Source organism: Podarcis tiliguerta, assembly GCF_965153285.1.
Source record: "Podarcis tiliguerta genome assembly, chromosome: 2".
In the NCBI taxonomy this organism is placed as follows: domain Eukaryota; kingdom Metazoa; phylum Chordata; class Lepidosauria; order Squamata; family Lacertidae; genus Podarcis; species Podarcis tiliguerta.
The window spans coordinates 54,617,351-54,633,466 of NC_139535.1; the positions used below are offsets into that span (position 1 = coordinate 54,617,351).

Consider the following 16,116-nt stretch of genomic DNA (forward strand, 5'->3'; position numbering starts at 1 on the left):
TGAGTAATGTGTATACGCTGACTGTGATTAACCCAAATTCTGTTTAAAGCAGAGACACGCTCCTCGCCTGACGAAGAAGGTGAAGGAGCATCTTCTCCAGGGACTAACCTGTGTCTGCCTGCAGGCCTTTTCTTGCTCTTGGGGTCTGAGCGTAGTAGAGGACTAAATAGGAATGAGCTCACTCTCAATAAGTGCAACCCACAGGTTTCTCCTTTTGAAAGACTCCCGGAGTTTAAGCATTTTCTTCCCAGTACAACTATTAAAGGTGTAGCAGCAATGAAGTTGTAACACAGGTAGTGGGGGTGAGCCAAATGTGGTTCCTTGTATAGCCATCAAATAACTCTGTAGACCTGGGATACATCTCTCATAATCTCTGCTCTGCACCCTCCTTCAGTGCCTTCTGGCTCGAAAGACAGGGAGAAGTGTGTTTGCGTCTTGGTAGAAAGAACCCTCTGGTTTTTGTGTGGCTGGAATATAGCCACAAAAGTATGAGTCACATCTGTTGCTCCGCCCACTTTTTCCATCTAGCCCCACCCGTTACTGGCATGTGGCCCTTGGAACGTTGCCTGTGATGGAAGATGGCCCCCAGGCTGAAAAAGTTTCCCCACCCCTGTTATGGGCATTAGCCTGCTTTGTTCCGACAGAGCAGCTGCAGAGTCCATAGAACTGCAGGGGAACGGGATAATTTCGTTTTCTCTGCATGGAGCTAGGAACTATGTAGGGAGAGGGGCACAGCTCAGCAACAGAGCATATGCTGCTTCCTAGAGTTCCCTGGAAAGAGAGTCAACTATTAAACTGCTCCACAAGTCTTAGTTTTGTAAGGGAAAGAAGGGTTTCCTACTGATTCTCATGATCTTTAACAAACTGCATTCCCCAGAATTCTTTTTTGGGGCAGCCACATCTGTTTAAAGTGGTAGGTAGGATTCTGCTTTAAACATATAACGCAGATGGGAGTCTAAGTGCTACACAGAATTTGCATTTAGGTTTGCCACTGCTAGTGCTGAGAATCACTCTTTATAAATTCTTATAAGACTGTGCAGCTGTTCTTAATGTGTTTGACTGTTCCACGCTTTTGGTTTGATTTTAAGGAACAGAAGGGGGAGGGTCTCACACATATATTTCCTCCAGCAGCACTACTGATACCATCAGATAAGGGTAACTGAGCAACTGGTGGCGGCCTTGTTCTTTTCACATCAAATTTCAGTGAAATAGCTCCCTGGTGTTTACGTTAAGTTGGGATCATTATGGCAGCGTGCCCTCAGATGAATTGCATCTCCTGTTTACAGTAAACCTTGAGCAACACATTAGAGTAATGAGTCAGGCTTGCTGGGGAAATGAAGCTCCTTTGATTTTAACAGTGACCCTACACCTACAGAAGCTGTTTTTGTATCCTCCTGCTCTTCCATCTTCTTTTCCGAGCTCTGCTGCAGATTGGACATTGCAAGAAGACACATTACAAAATGCTCTCCAGGAACTTCCCTTGAAAATCAGGATCTGCTCCCTTGCCCACTCCCTCTACAAAATTTCCCTGTTCTCTTGATCACAGTGAGTGACTCAGATCCAAAAGGTGTCTACAGCTACCATGAGGCATAGGAAGCTGCCTTATCCTGAGTCAGTCCATTGATTTCTATGTAGCTAAGCACTGCCTATGCTGACTGGAAGTGGCTCTCCAGGATTTCAGACATGGAATGAGTTTGGAGATGATGGGAATTGAAGCTGAGACCTTCTGATGCAAAGGAGACTCTCTACCACTGAGCTACAACATTTCTGGGGGAGGAAGCAACCCGGATTTGAACTAGGAACATCTTGATTGAATCCAGGCCTATCAGCACCATTGTGTTGCTACTGTTCTCAGGCATGTACATCAATGGTTCAAGGTGCTCAAATCAGCATTTTGAATGATGCAGAAGTAAGTGGCCCCCTGTTCTGCCACTGATAAATCACTATTTCCAATACTGGATGTAGTATAACATAACTGTTATGACTAGTAGCCAATGATAATAGTCTTGGCTTCCATTAATTAAAAAATATATATATTTATGAATTTATAAGAGTACAAAATACAGAACTGAAGAAGAAAAAAGTGAAAGAAGGAAGAAGAGAAATAGACACATTACATCGTTCTGTTCCATCGACTTCTCATCCATCCTTCCATGACTCCCTAAAGTTTCACATTCCTGCTGCATAATCTATTTTTTCTAACTATTTAAACATTCAGATTCTTCTCATTATAAACTATAACTGCTGAGCTTACTCCAAACTGACTCAAGTTCTAACATTTTTACAATGTTTTTAGGTAGTCTACAAATGCCTTCCATTCCTCTTTAAAACTTTTCTCTTTGTGCCCTCTAATTTTGCTGGTTAAGCTTGCTAATTCTGCATATTCCATTAATTTCATCTGCCACTCCTCCTTTGTAGGGACTTTCTCCTCACTCCATCTTTGTGCATATAGGATACATAAACAAATTTATTTCTTTACTTGGTACCTCAGACCTCATTATTCCACCAGGAAGGCCTCTGGCCTCTTTTGGAAGGGCTTCTGAAATATTTTTTTTCAATTCATTATACCGTATTTACTCAAGTCTGATGTGTCATCAAATCTAATTGCACCTCAATTTTCAGAACCTTGAAACCAAAAAAGTATTTGCTGGTGAATGTAAATGTGGCATCATATCTAATGTGCACCTTAATTTTCGCAACGTAATTTGGCCAAAAAAATGTGAGCATTAGATTCGAATAAATACGGTATATCATTTCACAATATTCTAACTACTCTACGGGTCCACCACATATTATAAAAGGTTTCATCCATAGCTTTACACTTCCAACATTTACCTAATTCTGACTTACATATTTTCTCTAATTTATTTGGCGTCAGGTTGTTGTTGTTGTTTAGTCGTTTTGTGGTTTCCGACTCTTCGTGACCCCATGGACCAGAGCACGCCAGGCACTCCTGTCTTCCACTTCCTCCTGCAGTTTGGTCAAACTCATGTTGGTAGCTTCGAGAACACTGTCCAACCATCTCATCAACTCATCCAACCATAGCGTAAGGTACCATCTGTAAATCATTTTCCAATAATTTTCCTTAAGAGCATAGCAGGCTGTGAATTTTAATCCTGTTTTCCTCAGCTTTCCCCACAAATATAAATCTATATTGTGACCCACATCTCTAGCCCAATTGATCATTGCCATTTTCACCATTTCATCCTTTCTCATTCTAATAGTAACTTATACATTTTAGAAATTATTATCTAGCAGCTCTTTCTCAAATTCTGAAGTCTCTTCTATAAAAACCACATTGTTTATCAACTTTAAATATTTCATGGAATTGAAGGTATTGCAACCAGTCTGTCACCCGGTTACTGGCTTCTTTCATCTTCTTCAGGCTTACACTTGTGTCTGTAAAGTCCAATAGTTCTCTATATGTAGCCCATCCCTTTTCCATATTCAATTTTTTTTCAGTGCAATTGCTTCAATGGGTGAAAGCCACAAAAGTGTTTTCATTTCTAGCAGGTTCTTATATTTTCCCCAGACTTGATAAATATTTTTCCTAATTACATGATTCATAAAATTCTTATGTAGTCTAGCTTTACCCTACCATAGACATGCATGCCAACCAAATTTAACACCGTACCCCTCCAAGTCTAGCAGTTGAGTATTCTCCAACTTTATCCAATCTTTTAACCAGCATAAGCAAGCCGCTTCATAATATAAACACAAATCTGGCAGTGAGAAGCTTCCTCTTTCCCTAGTGTCAATCAATATCTTATATTTAATTCTTGGTTTCTTCCCCTGCTATAAAAATCTAGAAATATCCTTCTGCCATTCTTTAAAGCAGCTTAAATTATTTATTAATGGGAAAGTTTGAAATAAAAATCACATATTTGGCAACAGGCTTCCATAAATTTTGGGGCATCACTGCATCTCATAGTAATGAATTCCCTAGTTTAACTACATGCCCCGAGATCTACAGAAGAAGCGAGGTATACAGATTTAAAAATAAAAATAAAATAAAATGTGCTGCTGTGTGAATAAGTGTTCGCCGCTGAGTAGCTCTTGCAATCTAAGCCTCACACACTGGGAAAGACTCCCCTCTGAGAAAGTCACTGCCGACCAGCATGAGAAACATCAGGTCAGATGAAACAACATCCTGACCCAGCTTAATGTATACATACATAGTGTATGTATAAACATGGTTGAAGATCACATTTCCCTTTTACTTTCCATTATGAGCTCAGACCTCAGAAACCACTCTTTTGTAACATTGTCTGCTGTGTGTGTGTGTCTGTGTAAGCATGCAGAAGTACAAAAATATGCCACAGTAAATAGCTTTTGAATGCTAAGCTCATATTCACATGAAAAGGGAAAATGCAGTCGTCAGTAGTATTAACTGGACACCACACTGGAGAAACACACTGTATTTTCTCACCCTTGGGTATTGTTCAGCTGGCTGTATGGTTGCACTGTTCACAATGTAAGGAAGACATCTGAGGAACTGCAGTAAGGCAGATTTCCCTAGGCTGGTACTCTTCAGATGTTCTGGAATGTGGTTCCCCTCCACCCTAGCCAGCACTATCATAGTCCCATCATAGTGGGCACCAGGTTGGGGAAGGCAGTAGTAAGGGATGGCTCCTGGAAGTCCCCCCTAAAAGCGAGAGACATGAAGCATCTGCAATCTGTGCAAATATGCAAAAGATAAAGGCAGAAGAGAAGACCTGGGAAATAAATCTGATCAAGTATGCTATTTTGAAAAGGTGCTATTTTTAACAGGGAAGGTGATTAACAATTGAGGGAAAGGCCTAACAAAGGTGTGAGGTTGGTTTTTCCATGGGTGCAGGGGTCAGATCCTGGCTATAAAGCCCAATAGCTTCGATCAAGGGGGAGGAAATAGTGATATATTACACCCAATAGCCTGCATTTGGCTGTTGTAAATAACAGAAGAAAAATCCCCTTGGCTTGTGTTGCGCTGAAGGTCAGACTAGACGGTGTTTTCTTGTAATCCTTTAGATCTACTGATTCAAGGGAGAGGCGTGTAATGACTAGAAAAAGGTTTGTTTTTGGAGCTTTCTCGCTGGCTTGTGATGCAACTTCCCGAGCAAAATGAGCAGGGTGATGGCTCATAAACGGATTGTTTTAGGGCTCATTCACATAAGTGTGCTAAGAGGGACAATGCTACTGACAAAGAAGGGGGTTTACCACTTATCCCTCAGTCGCATGTTGGTGAAAAAGAGGTGCTGTTCAAAGAGAAGAGGCTGCAGTCAGCAACCAGATACTGGGGGTCTACAGACAAGCGGAGTCTCAAAAGCATGAGCTTTTCTTATCACCAGGGATGTATCATACTAGGAGAACAATGCAGTGCTATTTCTGTACCCTGAGCGTACATGCTAAGGCTTGTTGGGTTTCTTTTGTGATGTGTCCTCCCACAGTTTCCGGCCCTGTCGCTGTGGCCTACGCGTTCACGTTCGTTCTTATTTCACGACGCCCATCCGAATGGCCAGAGAGAGCAAAGAAGCAATTAAAAAAAGAACACCTCTCTGGATAGGTACATGTGCACAAATATATTTGGATCTAGTCAATTAAGAGTCTGAAACACAAAATTGCTACCATCATAAGGCTCTGTGGGGCAACCACACTTGGAACATTGGGTTCTGGCTGCCTCAACTCAAAAAGGATATTGTGAAGTTGCCTACAACATTTAGGTGGTGGTTTTTTTATGTGAGAAGGGGGGTGATGTGAAAGGAATGCATGGTGTGGAGAAAGGGGATAGTCCCCCTCTCAAATCATAATACTAGAAATCAGGGCCATCAGGAAACGTAAAAGAAAGTGTTTCTTTGCCCAATGCCCAGATGACATTTGCTCCCAACCAGCATGGCCAGGGATGATGGGAGCTGGGAGTCTGCCAGCAACCTGGAGCACACCACGTTGGCTACCCTCGCTAAATACACTTACTTCTGAGTAGGTATGCACGGGCTTGCATTGTTAATCTGTTTTAAATGTTATCTTTCTAGTCCTTGTGATTGCAGAGATAAGACTGAAAAGCCTGTGGGCAGCTATCAACAATATTTCATTGCTGGGCGTTCCTTTGTCAGGGGACAAGACCACTTAACTTCAGTAGCTTTAGTTTGACTACTCAAATCTCTGTTAAACAAATTCCTAACTCCATCAAACCAATTGCATGCAGAGTCATGCAAATTAAGGACACTGATGAAATATGCATAACATCCAATTCCCTTGATATATTTGCATAATTAAGCAATGAAAATCACTCTGGCGATGTCCTGTGGCTTACAGTGGGGTTTTTTGTTTAGTTTTTAGGGATTGGAGTGGATGGGGATGCTGGTACCCTCTCCAGATGTTGCTGGTATCAGATCGGGGAAAGCTGTTGAAATGGACCCGCAGCATCACAGCCAGTCTCCAAGGACCAGGCAGTGAAGATAATGGGCAGAATGGCCATCATAGTCATACTTGTTTGTAGGTTTCATGGGGCATCCGGTAATTTACTGTCGGTAACAAAATGCTTGATGAAGGAAGCATCTTGTCTGATCCAGCAAAGCAATTCTTATATGCAGAGTTGTTGTTTTTTTAAGGCAAATTCTCCTGTATGTTTATGCTATCACAACTTCTCCATGCTTCTTAATTTTGACATATTTCATCCTTGTCCTTGATATTTTGTGCCAGGAATAGACACACTTTCCCCAGATAGACATCCTGTAATTTGTATTATTGTGTGCTTTCTGACTCATTCCCACTATTATTTTAAGGGATAGGTAGGAACAACTGGATCTTGCAGCTTTCATGTAACCTGGAAACGTAAGAAAGGCGCTGACATGCAATTAGTCTTCAGTAGTCCTTGTTATCCATTCTTCACAGGTATTTGATGTTGCTGATGGGATTAATCAACACTGTTAGGTGTTACCGTGGTTCGGCAGTATTTTTGCATACTGTTATCTGTTCTTAGCTCCATCAATTATGTTTAATGATAAAGCGAACACATTTGTCCATCAGTTCTAGGTATTTTTGAATATCATTTGAGTATGGACACATGGTAAATTTGAAAGCTTTGGCAAACATTGGTTTGGAATAACTGGTTGGATTTGTTGTAGTTTGTTATTCTGCTCTTTCATAACTGCAACTAATGAACATCCCTTACAGATGAAGTCCCTTTTTTTATGTGAGCACTAATTGCCATGCTATGATTATTCCTTTCACCATTTTTATTTGGGCACCAGAACTAGCTAGCGGCCTGCTCTGCAAATGGTACCCACTATAATTGCAGGTGTATGCCGGAAAGCAAGTGATTCTTGACATCATTTACAGCTCCTGTCTTGGCCCTTTTGAAATCTCCCTTGATGGAAGCATAGACTGGTTCTCCTCCAGGCTGCTTTTCAACAATTGTACTGAAATCTAGCACAAAATGTTCTGCACCATTTTATCAACCTAAATTAACTATCTTAGGAGTGTAGCTTCTACTCCTTCCAGTTTGAAGTTGGCACATTGAGAAATTAAAAGAAGAAACTCTGTTTTAGCTGAGCCTGCAAAGGAAATAATCTTTACATTTGAGGACTACACACAGCAATAATTCTCTACATCAAATCCCTCAAGAGTTGCAATTGCACTGACAGACTATCCTGTATTTCAAACTTCATGTTCTCCAACAATTGAAAGGTACTATACTGATATTTGCCAGACTGACTCTGTAGTTTAAGATAGGCCAACCCATGTCAAGGAATCAAAACATGACATACCGGTATTCTCAATTTCTGGGGAAATACTTTGGGCTGAAAGTTCATTGTTCCTTGCCTTCTTATATTTACTCATGTTATTACATTGGCATTTTAAACGATGCTTCCGCTACAGACAAGACTGGATGTGTTGACTTACTTGGGGTTGACTCCGAGAACAGCTAAAATGTAGTTTGGATCAAGCAATGCCATTTACATGCACACACACCAGACAGATTTAATGTAGAAAAAAGACATTTATTTACAGACAACTGTAAAAAATATAAATCTGTTCCATTAAGAAAACGAGCATTAAAAAAAGAGAGGCAAGGCTAGATGTAGCCAATCACATCATTGCAAATGATTGGCTGCCGGCTCCGGCAGTTCATGAGGGCAGCAAAGCTGCTACAGTCTGTGGAGAGCTCACTGATGTTGGCGTAGGACTGGTGGAAGTAGGGTAATGGAGGTGGCCCTCCCAGACCTGCAGGGCAAGAGAAACGCTTGGTGCCGTCGGGGTCCTGTTTGGCCCGCTCCGTGCGCGAGATGCCAGCCAGCCTGCGGCGTACATTGCCAGAGAGGTTGAGCAGGAAGCCATGGGGCTTAGCCAGCCAGCGCTGCAGCCGCCCCCGTTCCCCACTCTCCTCAGGCAGGTCCATCCAGTTCTCAACCAGGTCAGCAAAGCAATTGTCCCCCAGCACTAATGGCTGCCGGTTGCGGCTCTGTGACAAAAGGGACACGGTCCAGTCCCCGGCATCTGTGGGCTCGACATCCCGCCACCGCTCCAAGCAGGCATCTGAAGCAGATTTGGGCCTAGGCCTCCTGGTGGGTGCCCGGCGGCGCAGAAAGCCCCCCGAGGAAAGCTTGCTGGCTCGCAGGGGTGGGGGCCCTTCCTCATCCCGCCAGCTGCTCCCAGACACTTCAGAATAGCCCGAGTCAAACTCCAAGCTCCGCTCACTGCTGGGAGGAGAGAAGGCAACCTCTTCCTCTACGGCAGTCTCCAGGCAACAGGCAGAGTCTGCTTCCGAAATGGCGGATACCCGTGGGCTGGTACACTGCTTTGGGGAAGGCATGGCGGAGAGCGGCCTCATCTCCTGGGGGTCCAGTCGGATGTCTCGGTCGTGCACCCTCTTCAGGTCGTGGAGGGTCCGCATCATACACTGCATCTGGCCCCGCAGCACCTCGCTCGACTCCTTCATGCACAGCTGTGAGGGGAGAAGACAGACACACGGTCATCTTCCTGCCACTGTCACCAGCACAACATAATAGACGATCCATTGCCCCTAACATTGTGGGGAAATGGCACAACACAAAATTGCATTCAGATTGGAGCCTTCAAACATACTTCAAGCAGACTGCTACATGCCCACTGCGGCCTACTTCAAAGTATACTTGTATAGGGTTGTACTATTAGCCCAAGTAGATTTAATCCTACAGGGTACATACCCAGAGAGAAAGCCCTGTGTGGATCATGAGTCCAAATAATGCAAAAGGCAGAAAACTGGAGGATCACTGACTGCCGAGAAATGAGTTCCTGACCCCACATGACCCAGGCCTCCTCAGGCAAAAATCAGATCATTTGCTTGAATTAATGCCAGTGACTGTCCTCTGCCTCCACACATCTATTCTCTGGCTCCCCAGTAACATTATTAGCACTGCATACTTGTGTCCCACAAGCAGCCCTCTGTTGCGCTCGGCTTACCCAGCCCAGGAGCCCAAGCCTCTCTCTTTCTCTCGAGCCCAGCATGTGCCAGCGTTTCCAAGGCCTGCCGAATGCCACAAGCCTCCTTGCCGTTTTTACCTTGATGTGTGAGGGGCACAGATCTGACTTAGCCTAGGTGTGGAATTGGGAGCTGGAGCCGCACGCGCGAGCCCTTGCCCCGTCTCGTCTCGGCAGGCCCCCAGCCCCGAGGCAGAGCTTTTCGGCAGCTCCTGCACGTTCCAAGCCCATCCCCGGCTGTGCAAGCAGCAGCTTGCTGCAGCGAGTGAGCCGCCCTACCCGGCAGAAGATGACACACAGAGGGTGTGTTGAAGTCTCCAGGTATTGCACAAGCAGTCCCCGTCCCCCCCAGCCAGGCAAGAGGAGGGAAAAGCCGGGAGAGGAGGCCACAGAAATGTGAGGAGTAATCAGCTGGGCCTGGAATGGGGGCAGGTATTAATTTGCAGCAGTTTAAACAAGGGTGTGAAGTTCAGTTGCGAGCTATAACAAGCGTTACAATCCTGCACCCCTTTCACCCAGAACCACCTGGGGGTCTCTTGTTATCGTTTTCTGTCGCACAGAAGGAGGGCAGGACATCCAAGCAAGCCAGAATGATGCAAACCATCTTTTCAGGAAGGACCATAGCTCCATAGTGGAGCATCTACTTTGCTAGCAGAATATCCCAGGTCCAATCCCTGGCATCTCCAGTGACTCCCTGGAGAGTCACTGCCAGTTAGTGTAGACAATACTGAGCTAGGTGGACCAGTGATCTCATTCAGTATAAGGCAGTTTCCTGTGTTCTCCTGTAAAAAAAAAAACACCCCATAGGAAAGCAAGGGGTGCATATGCTCAGTCTCCAACAGGCAAGCATATTGAATAGTGACAGACCCCTCCCAGGGGCTAAGGAAAATGTGGGTCAGGATGAAAGAAATGGTCAGAAGTTACCACAGGGTCCCTGTGTGTGTGGGAGAGAAATCACTGCAGAAAGAGATGCATATAATGGCAGATTTCTCACAAGCCCACAAATGAACCCTGGTTATCCCTAACAGCTGAAATGTGCAGAGGTAAATGTTCAAATGCTAAGGCCACCAGAGTCCTGGTATCTTATTTCTTCTTCCGCTCTGTTCCTCCAGGCCCACTTCCTGTCGTTTTCTAAAGTCTCCACAGTTCAGCAAACAGCAGTGCCGTAAGGAGTCCCATGGCCCCTCCAGGCAAAGTAGTGGACAACTGATTTAGTGGGTCCAATGGTGACACAGCTCACAATAGTCCCCCAGCGGCTGGGCTGAAAACCTGGAACCCATCAAGACGTCTGTTTTGGGTTAGGCCCCAGTCGCAGTTGCAAGGCTAACCATGTGAGCCATAAAAAAAGAAGGGGGGGGGGAATGCCCATAGATCATCTCTTTCCTCCCCCAACTCCTATGCATAACACTTCCTGTCAAGGAAAAACACAAACTCCTTTCTTAGGCACCGCATCAGATAAACTCTATTTACACAGCGACGGTTAGTCAGCCGTTGATGGGATTTTATGAGGGGACAACCCCCTATCCGAACACCACACAGGTTAGGAAACAACGGTTGTTTCAGCACTCAGGAGCAGCTGCAAAAAGATGGAATTCTTCTGAGTCAGTATCACACATGCGCATAGCCTATGACTCAGTATGCTCCCCCAAGATTTGAAATCCTGTCTTGGGATCTGGCTAAAAGATCACGCTGCCAACAAGCCAGATACTCCCAAGTCATTTATACCAAGTCAGGTCACTGGTCTACATAGCTCAGTATTGTCTACACTGACTGGCAGCATCACTCCAAGGTTTCGGACGAGACATTTCCAGTCCTACCTTCCGCATGCAAAGCAGATGCTCTGCCAAGAAGCTATGTCCCTTCCCAAGCAGTACGTTTTCCTTCTGACCTGTGGATCAGGCCCATAAGTTGCAATTCTTGAGAGGACCAACTCTGGACATTTGACCCACCCTGTGCTTGGTCTCCTCTCTCTTCCTGCCATGCCTCCTCCTTTTACCTGAGCCACCGCCATTGCATCTCTTGCCAGGAAGGGATTGTGGAAGCATGCATTCCAGTTGCCTAGCAACCACTTAACTTCTACCTCTTCTGGACCAGTCAGGATGATTAATTGGGGGTGAAGGAAAAAACAGGACAGCACATGGGTGCTTGATGCCTTCCCAAGACCAACATCCATGGCCAGCTATGGGGAAGGGCCATAATTCAGTGGCAGAGCAGGTTCAATCCCCGGCATTTCTTGGTAGGGCTGGGAAATATACTGCTGAAGCTGCTGGATAGACCAGTTACGTAATTTGGTATAAGGCAGCTTCCTATGTTAATGTCACATTGCCTGGCTGGACAAGTTTGGGAAGGAGTAAGGGGAAGAAAGAGCCAGGTGGCCTCTTGAGCATTCATGACTGTGAAGCCCTGGAGCCTCTTATGTACTGCCAGTCAGCACAGACAATTTCCCAGGCAAGGCCTCCAGATGCCAGAGGAGAACTCAAGAAATTGATCCACAAGCTTAGCACATCCAAATGGGAGACTAATGGCTCCATACAGGTCGGCTCCACTAGGTCTGTTGCCGCTAGACCATCTCTGAGCAATCAGCTGTTTGCAAATGCCTTGAAGTCAAGTTTAAAAAACAAGATTCCTGCAAAACATTGCTTCCCTCTGGCAGCCGAACGGTGTCGGATTTCCAAGTTCAGCATTAGCCATTTCAGCCCTCAGGTTTATCTATTTTCAATACGTTTAAGGCACTCTTGTTCTGTTTTTCAGCAGAAGCTTGAATGATTTGAGACCTGATACTTGGTTTTTGTTGATGTGATTTTATTATTATACAGTGGTACCCTGGTTCTCAAACGGCTTAGTTGCCGAACAAATCGTTCAGTTTTTGAACCGTTTCAGGAGTCGAATGGACTCCCGGAATGAATTAAGTTTGAGAACCAAGGTACCACTGTAGTTCTGTCAGTTTGCTATCTGCTGCATTCATCTTAAAAGGCAGACTTGACACCTTCCCCTGAATTTCCACAAAATACGTAGACTACATAACATCTTTTGGCAGTGGGTTCCAATGATGAAGAGCAATCATCATGAAGGTCCTGTTCTTAGCTGTTGCAGTTATTATCTACAAGCCCAGAGCTTGTTGTCCCACTCTCAAACGGCATACAGCGGTCCTGAAGGAAGGAAAGGGGTACAGTGGTACCTCGGGTTACATACGCTTCAGGTTACATACGCTTCAGATTACAGACTCCGCTAGCCCAGAAATAGTACCTCAGGTTAAGAACTTTGCTTCAGGATGAGAACAGAAATCATGCTCCGGCGGCGCAGCAGCAGCAGGAGGCCCCATTAGCTAAAGTGGTGCTTCAGGTTAAGAACAGTTTCAGGTTATGAACGGACCTCCGGAATGAATTAAGTACTTAACCCGAGGTACCACTGTATAGGGAATCTGTGGCATTCCAAATGTTGTTAAGACTGCAACCTCCATCAGCCCCAGCCAGCATGGCCAATTCTCGGGGGTGACGGGAGTTGTAGTCCAGCAACATCTGGAGGGCCGTACGTTCTCCAGCCCTATGGGTCTCTGGATGTGTACATCTCGAAAGGTTAAACTTTAACCATAAAACTTCAAACCGTTATAGGCAGCGCCTTTAACCGTCAAAACCAGGGTTGGGCCCAGAAGCAAAACAGCCAATGCTACACTACAGGGAAATAAGCTTTTATTTATTTAGGAAATTCCTAAACCATACCTTCATCCAAACATGGATTCTAGGGCAGTGCACATAAGAATTCCAACTGCCAATACAATACAGCAAAACAAATTTCCATTACACATACAACCTCCCTTCATCACAAAATACAGAGAATGCCTTTCAGTGATGCATGCTGGGATAATGTTCATGGCCTACAAGCTTCAACCAAAAAGAAACATGGGGGGGGGGCACTGCAGCAGCTATCACACATATCTATAGTGGCCTGATTTTCAAAACAAAATAATGCTGCTGAAAGCCTCACAGTATGGCTTTTGCAAGGGAGCTGCCATGCCCCTTATAAGGACGGCATTCATAGTGTCTGTCAAAGTGCCCCTCCCTGATATAAATATGAAACAGAGACTGCATTAAGCTTTCTAGAGACTTTCATCTTTCACAACAGCCTCATTCAGAGTTCAGTAAATACACTGGGGAGGGGACACACGCCAGCTTCACCCTCACACATACTATGGGTTCCCCACCCTGATCTTCCAGGGTTCTAAAATGTATGGGGATGGTGACAGGAAGTTCCCCTTGTCAGAAGATCACCCTCCAACTTGTGGAGACCAATCGATTGACAGGACAATGGGGAGGGGGAAAGCCTCCCATGTCCCCCCCCCTCATGTGTTTACTGATCTCTATCAGAGAAAGTCTGAAGAGAGCTGACATCTGCTGGCCTTCTGGTTCTGACTCAGAGGAGAATTCAATAGCTGAACAGCTCAAAACTCCTTCCATCATTACATCACTTCCTGTATGAGAACTTCCCCTCTCTCATATTGTTATGCAGAACAATTTGGATGGTCCACATGGATACTCTGTGTTTTGGCATACTCAGGTGTGTGCCACCTTGGAAAACCGTGATTCCTATTCAAATATGATACAGAACTCTATCTGTCTCAACTGTGTTTCTTTCAGGATTGTGAAGGAAATGCCACAGTCTAGGAACACCCTGATTTGGGGGAAGAAAACCCACCTAACATTGCCCTTCAATGGTCAAGCTCAGCATTTCCTACTGGGATGAGAACAAAGAAGGTGTGGAACAATAGAGGTAGCCAGGGCACAATCCTGGCCCAGTTGGGACATGGTACTATTAGCCACCTGCCAGGACTCCAGCAAGGCCCACCAGTGCTGATTCCTGAGCTAGGCCCCCTGAGGGTCTTAGGCCATCGTTTTAACTTCCCACAATGCCCTGAAACCTCTGCATTGGGACCATTGCGAGCAATTTAAAACGGCAGCCTGCAGATGCTCACTGCTTCCAGGATAAACTCACCAATGCATGAAGGGATTCATCAGAGGAGATTTACTCAAAGGCCCCTTCAGTTCTGGAGCTGACTCTAGTAGACTCGCATCATCAGAATATCAGGGGAATCTCAGAAACTATTCTAATCTGGCATAAGCACGAGACCTCACATGTAGACTACATGCAGCCATTTCTTACACAGAAATAAGGGTGCATATAGAAAGCCTAAGCCCTCTCTTTCCAGACACACAAGACACAACCATAAACCATCCAAGTTCTCTAGTGTGGCAGAATCTTCTCTAGGGACTGTTTACAGTCTGCAGTACCCAGACCAAGCACTAGAGGGTAAGCCCCGTGGATGGACTTGTTTCTAGAAGACCTCAGGATGCCCAACAGGGAGAGTCCTATTCCCTCTGTCCACCACAAGTAACAGTGTGAAAGTGAGCTGGGCTGTTCAAATGAGAAACTTCGAAAGCAAGCCTTTCCTTTGTCCATAAGCAGGCTCCTTCATACATGGGGGATTTGCAAAATTCTATTTTCAGAGCTGATTCCATATCTTCCTCCTGTTTCATGTTTCCCCCCATAAAGAAAGGCCTCCTTGTCTCCCGCCTCCCTCTTCAGCACGCAAGGCTCATCTTCACTCTGCGAGATCTGTTCCAAGCTGAACCAGGGATCACCCGGGTTCCTCAACCCCAGAATCTATTCTGATTGGCAGGAACGTACGAAGCACCGCACAAACGCGCGCAGAACCCATTTCATTCACTATTAAAATTACCAGATTTCATTCACTATTTCATTCACTATTAAAATTAATCCCCTTCTGGGATTAGCGGGCACGGATTTCTAGGCGTCCGTTGTGCAGCGTGATCGTCACTCTGAAACATACCCCACCGATTTCCCCGGGGTTGGCACCCAAGTCACCCTGCACGGGATGGACTTCCAAACTGCCGCGTCCCCTAGTAAGAAGAGCGCACGACGAGTCCCACGGGACTTACTCCCATGTAGACGCGCCCGGGATGGTAGTCTCAGCGGCAGCGCCGCCGGGATGCCGACTCCTCCGCAGCGAGATCAGGTCTCTGAGGCCAAGGAGGTCACCTCCAGGGACAGCCTTGCAGTGGCATCGGCGCCAGGATAGGGTGACTCGCCACCTCATTAGCCAGAGCGGAGGACGGAACAGCAACGTCTGGCCGAAGAAAGAGGCAACGCGGTGCTGACAGCTCCCTCAGCCAGCCAGGGCGGGACGCAACCCGCACACTGCACACAGGCGCCGAAGCCGCAAGCCCCGTCTTGCTGCGCCGGCGCTTTTCGTGCAGAAGGCTTTCTCCCCGGGGGAACGGCAGGCGCAAGGTAGGCGCGATCAAAGGCACCGCTCCTCGCCCAGGCTGCTTTCTCTTGGCACCCGGAGCCCCCCGACGGCGAGTCCCCCGGCTCCCCCCCCCCGCGCCCACCTCAATCTCCCCCTGCTACAGGCACCTCCCTGCACTTACCACTTCTGCGCGGAGGTGGCTCACGAAGGCGTCGAGGCGGGCGCTGTGCATGCCAGAGCCGGGGCGCTCAGATGCCTGCCAGCGGAAGGGGGCTGCTGCTGTCCGAGGGACTCCAGCGAGAGACCCGCGCGCCAGCGAGGAAAGTTTCTCGCTGTCTGGGCGAGACTCCGACTTTCTCCCCAGCTCAGTCCTGAGCGGGCAGAGCGGCCCGTTTGGTTCGGGCCGAGCCCCG

General features: G+C 46.3%; 1 protein-coding gene across 4 annotated transcripts; it reads right to left on the reverse strand.

The window, feature by feature from the left end:
• Positions 1–7,958: 7,958 nt before the first annotated feature.
• On the reverse strand, positions 7,959–16,116 carry INKA1 (inka box actin regulator 1). Of its 4 annotated transcripts, none has more exons than XM_083429541.1 (2): positions 15,885–16,116; positions 7,959–8,923 (listed from the first exon to the last, which is right to left on the reverse strand). In XM_083429541.1, the coding sequence occupies exons 1-2, from the start codon at positions 15,933–15,935 to the stop codon at positions 8,054–8,056; spliced, it is 921 nt and encodes a 306-aa protein (XP_083285667.1). In that variant the 5' UTR covers positions 15,936–16,116; the 3' UTR covers positions 7,959–8,053. The 4 variants fall into 4 exon arrangements, with proteins under 4 accessions (XP_083285667.1, XP_083285669.1, XP_083285670.1 ...); XM_083429543.1 differs by lacking the exon at positions 15,885–16,116 and adding an exon at positions 15,393–15,746; XM_083429544.1 differs by lacking the exon at positions 15,885–16,116 and adding an exon at positions 9,520–10,129.

Excerpts from the sequence above, each read along its gene's own strand:
- INKA1 (XM_083429541.1), bottom strand. The coding sequence starts at position 15,935 with ATGCACAGCGCCCGCCTCGACGCCTTCGTGAGCCACCTCCGCGCAGAA. Across the intron at positions 8,924-15,884 it reads GCCACCTCCGCGCAGAAGTG|CTGTGCATGAAGGAGTCGAG; the intron begins GTAAGTGCAGGG and ends CTCCCCTCACAG.